The sequence below is a fragment of the Apodemus sylvaticus genome, chromosome 19 (assembly GCF_947179515.1).
Source record: "Apodemus sylvaticus chromosome 19, mApoSyl1.1, whole genome shotgun sequence".
Lineage (NCBI taxonomy): Eukaryota > Metazoa > Chordata > Mammalia > Rodentia > Muridae > Apodemus > Apodemus sylvaticus.
In genome coordinates, this window is record NC_067490.1 from 57,528,264 (window position 1) to 57,531,710 (window position 3,447).

Genomic DNA, 3,447 nt, shown 5'->3' on the forward strand with positions numbered 1-3,447 from the left:
ATTTATAATTTGGAAATACTGAAGCCCACATTTGATTTGTGGATCAACCATGAACTGATCTACTCACATACAATATAGCATAACCTGTGTCATTTCATTGTATCAAGTGAAGAGAGGGAAGGCCTAATAGGCTGGTGATGTCTCCTATTCTATCTTGTCAGGAAAAATGTGGTGTATTCAGATTTTTGGCAAGAAGACACAAACTTCAGCAAAGACACATACACCCCACAAAACAATAAAGGTCATCTCATTTGAAAGAAAATGTTATCAGACTGGAAGAAAAATAAGTTCACTGTGGCTCCAATATTTGAGGGTGGTGAGACTGAACTTCAGAGAATGTAATGGGCAGGAACATGTAGAATACCTGAGGAGCCAGAGTAAGCTAAACACTGGAAATTCTCATTACATGAGAACTCATGGACTGGTAAAGATGGTCATTATAATGATAAGAACATGGAAGTCAAGCTGGGCGGTGGTGGCACACGCCTGTTATCCCAGCACTCTGGGAGGCAGAGACAGGCGGATTTCTGAGTTCGAGGCTAGCCTGGTCTACAGAGCGAGTTCCAGGACAGCCAGGGCTACACAGAGAAAGCCTGTCTCGAAAAAAACAAATCGAAAAATCAATAAATTAAAAAAAAAAAAAGAACATTGAAGTCCATACTCAATCTCTGTATAAGGCTACACTGTGAAAGAAAGGAGAAATAGTCACTACCAGAATACCAAAGGCTAGTTTAGCAGTTATAGTGTGAAAAACAGAGTGAAACCATATGCAGAAGAGATGGAGGATATCTGGAAAACAGACAAGGCTGTGCTGGGAATGAACAGTTTTTTATGTAAGCAACCAAGCAAACACACATCAGCTACCCTGTGCAAAAATGAATGAGGAATGAAGGGTATAGATAACACGTGTATTGAAATACAGGAAATTTGATGGTATTGAAATGTAAGGTCTGTTGAGATGGAAGGTTAGGAAGAAATTTCTATCAAGCCAGGCAAAATGTCTTACTGTTAGAATTCTAGCATTCAATAGACTGAGACGGAGGAATTAGGAATTTTAGGTTAGCCTGGGCTACATACTAAGTCACCATTCCTTTTAGTCTTTTTCCCTTTATTTAACTCAATAGTCTGATTCATAGAATATCATAAACAATATTATGAAAACAGAAAGATAATGTATAAGCAGTGATACCATCAATAAGAAAACATGTTCTATAAAAAAATAGGAACTATTAAGTTGCAGAATCAGCAGTCATATTGAGGATTGTGGCATGAAGGGGTATTGTGTTATGATAAGAAGCTTTTCTGACCACCTCATTACTGTCCAGACATCAGTATGTGCGCTGTCTTTAATCCTATACATTAAAAACAGTCATTATTTATTTATTGAATTGTTATTTGATTTTACTTTCCCTTCAAAAATATGAGTCTTGAGGAAACGATAAGTTTAATGCATGGATCTAAATACAAGCAATAGCAATCACAAAATAATATGGGCCCAATACACAGAGAGAATGGTTGAAGTGACTGTATATGAGGCAACAGGAAATCACATAGATTAGTGTGAGTCGATCAAATTTCCTGTGTAACATTGATAACTACTTAATGAGAAGAATGTGTAAAGAACTGAGATACAATTAATACTTTCCTTTTCTTTTATTTGAATGATAGCTTACATGACACATGAACTTATACCCATGGTAAGCCTTCTGCCTGAGCTTCATCAGTGCCAGGACGACAAGTTTCCATCATCTTCTGTAAATATTTGTACACTTTGCTCAATGTTCAGTACACTTTGGAATATCAACTAATGTGAAGAGAGAAAGTATTAGATGTGAAAATCTGTGAGATAAATCATTTCTAAGTTTTGATTTTATGACTGCAGATAAAGATTCTGTCTCTGATGTAACTGAGGCTCTAAAAGTATTACAAGGATAAATTTCCCTTATCTGCAAGAAACCTTCTAATGACTTACTGTTCTGTCTTCCAGATGAGTGTCAACTGCTCTCTGTGGCAAGAGAACAGCTTGTCTGTCAAATACTTTGTATTTGCTAAGTTCTCTGAGGTCCTTGGAGAATGCTTCCTCCTGTTCACCCTCATCCTCCTCATGTTTTTAGTATCACTGACAGGAAATGCACTCATAACATTTGCCATCTGTATCAGTTCAGCCCTACACACCCCCATGTACTTCTTTCTGGCCAACTTGTCTCTCCTGGAAATTGGCTACACTTGCTCTGTCATACCTACGATGCTGCAGAGCCTTGTAAGTGAGGTCCGAGAGATCTCTTGGGAGGGATGTGCCACACAGATGTTTTTCTTCTCATATTTTGGTATAACGGAGTGCTGCATATTGGCAGCCATGGCCTTGGACCGTTACATGGCCATATGCTCCCTATTCCACTATGCAACCCAAATGGGTCGTGGTGTATGTGCCCATTTAGCAATAGTTTCATGGGGAATGGGATCTATAGTAGAGCTGGGACAAACTAATTTTATTTTCTTTTTGGACTTCTGTGGACCCTGTGAGATAGACCACTTCTTCTGTGACCTTCCACCTGTCCTGGCGCTTGCCTGGTGGAGCTACATCCCAAAATGAGGCTGCCATCTTTGTGGTAACAATCCTCTGTATATCTAGTCCATTATTATTCATCATTTATTCCTATGTCAGAATTCTGGTTGCAGTGCTGGTGATGCCTTCCCCTGAGGGGCGCCATAAAGCTCTTTCCACATGTTCCTCCCACCTACTTGTAGTCACACTCTTTTATGGCTCAGGATCTATTACCTACTTGAAGCCAAAGTCTAGCCACTTACCAGAAATGAACAAACTCTTGGCCCTCTTCTACACAGCAGTGACACCCATGCTGAACCCCATCATCTATAGCTTGAGGAACAAGGAAGTAAAGGGAGCACTGAGAAGAACTCTGGGCCTGAAGAAAGTTCTGATAATAAGTAACTGAGGATCCTAAAGTGCTCCTGAAAGAGTGCACAGTCTGTCAAAGCAAACAAAGAAAACCACTGTGATTTTCTTGGCTGTCTTAAAACAATCTTTTAGAAACATAACTTTGTTTTAGAGTATTCTCTTTACTTGGCACTATTTTTAATTGTAAAAAATGGAAAAGTATGCTTGCTACTAAATAACTTTAGTAGGTTAATCCAGTACTTAACATTTTCTTCTGGCAGAATTTAAAATCACATGCTAATATCTCAGGAGTCTTACAAGTTCTCAGAATCCATTCTTAGCCATTGTTCAGCCCCTGATATGCCTGTTAACTCTGTACTCTACACAAGTTCTCAAAACATTGCACTTAACACCTTAATAATCCTATGAGGCAGGCTGGGGCAATGGCTCAGTGGTTAAGAGCACTGACTGCTCTTCTGAAGGTCCTGAGTTCAAATCTCAGCAACCACATGATGGCTCACAACCATCAGTAATGACATCTGATGTTCTCT

General features: G+C 39.2%; 1 protein-coding gene across 1 annotated transcript; it reads left to right on the top strand.

The window, feature by feature from the left end:
* Positions 1 to 1,966: 1,966 nt before the first annotated feature.
* Positions 1,967 to 2,954, top strand: LOC127669259 (olfactory receptor 10A4-like). Its single transcript, XM_052163113.1, is given in 2 exon segments — positions 1,967 to 2,572; positions 2,574 to 2,954. Coding segments are annotated over 2 exon segments (966 nt in total). The 5' UTR covers positions 1,967 to 1,987.
* Positions 2,955 to 3,447: the final 493 nt, after the last annotated feature.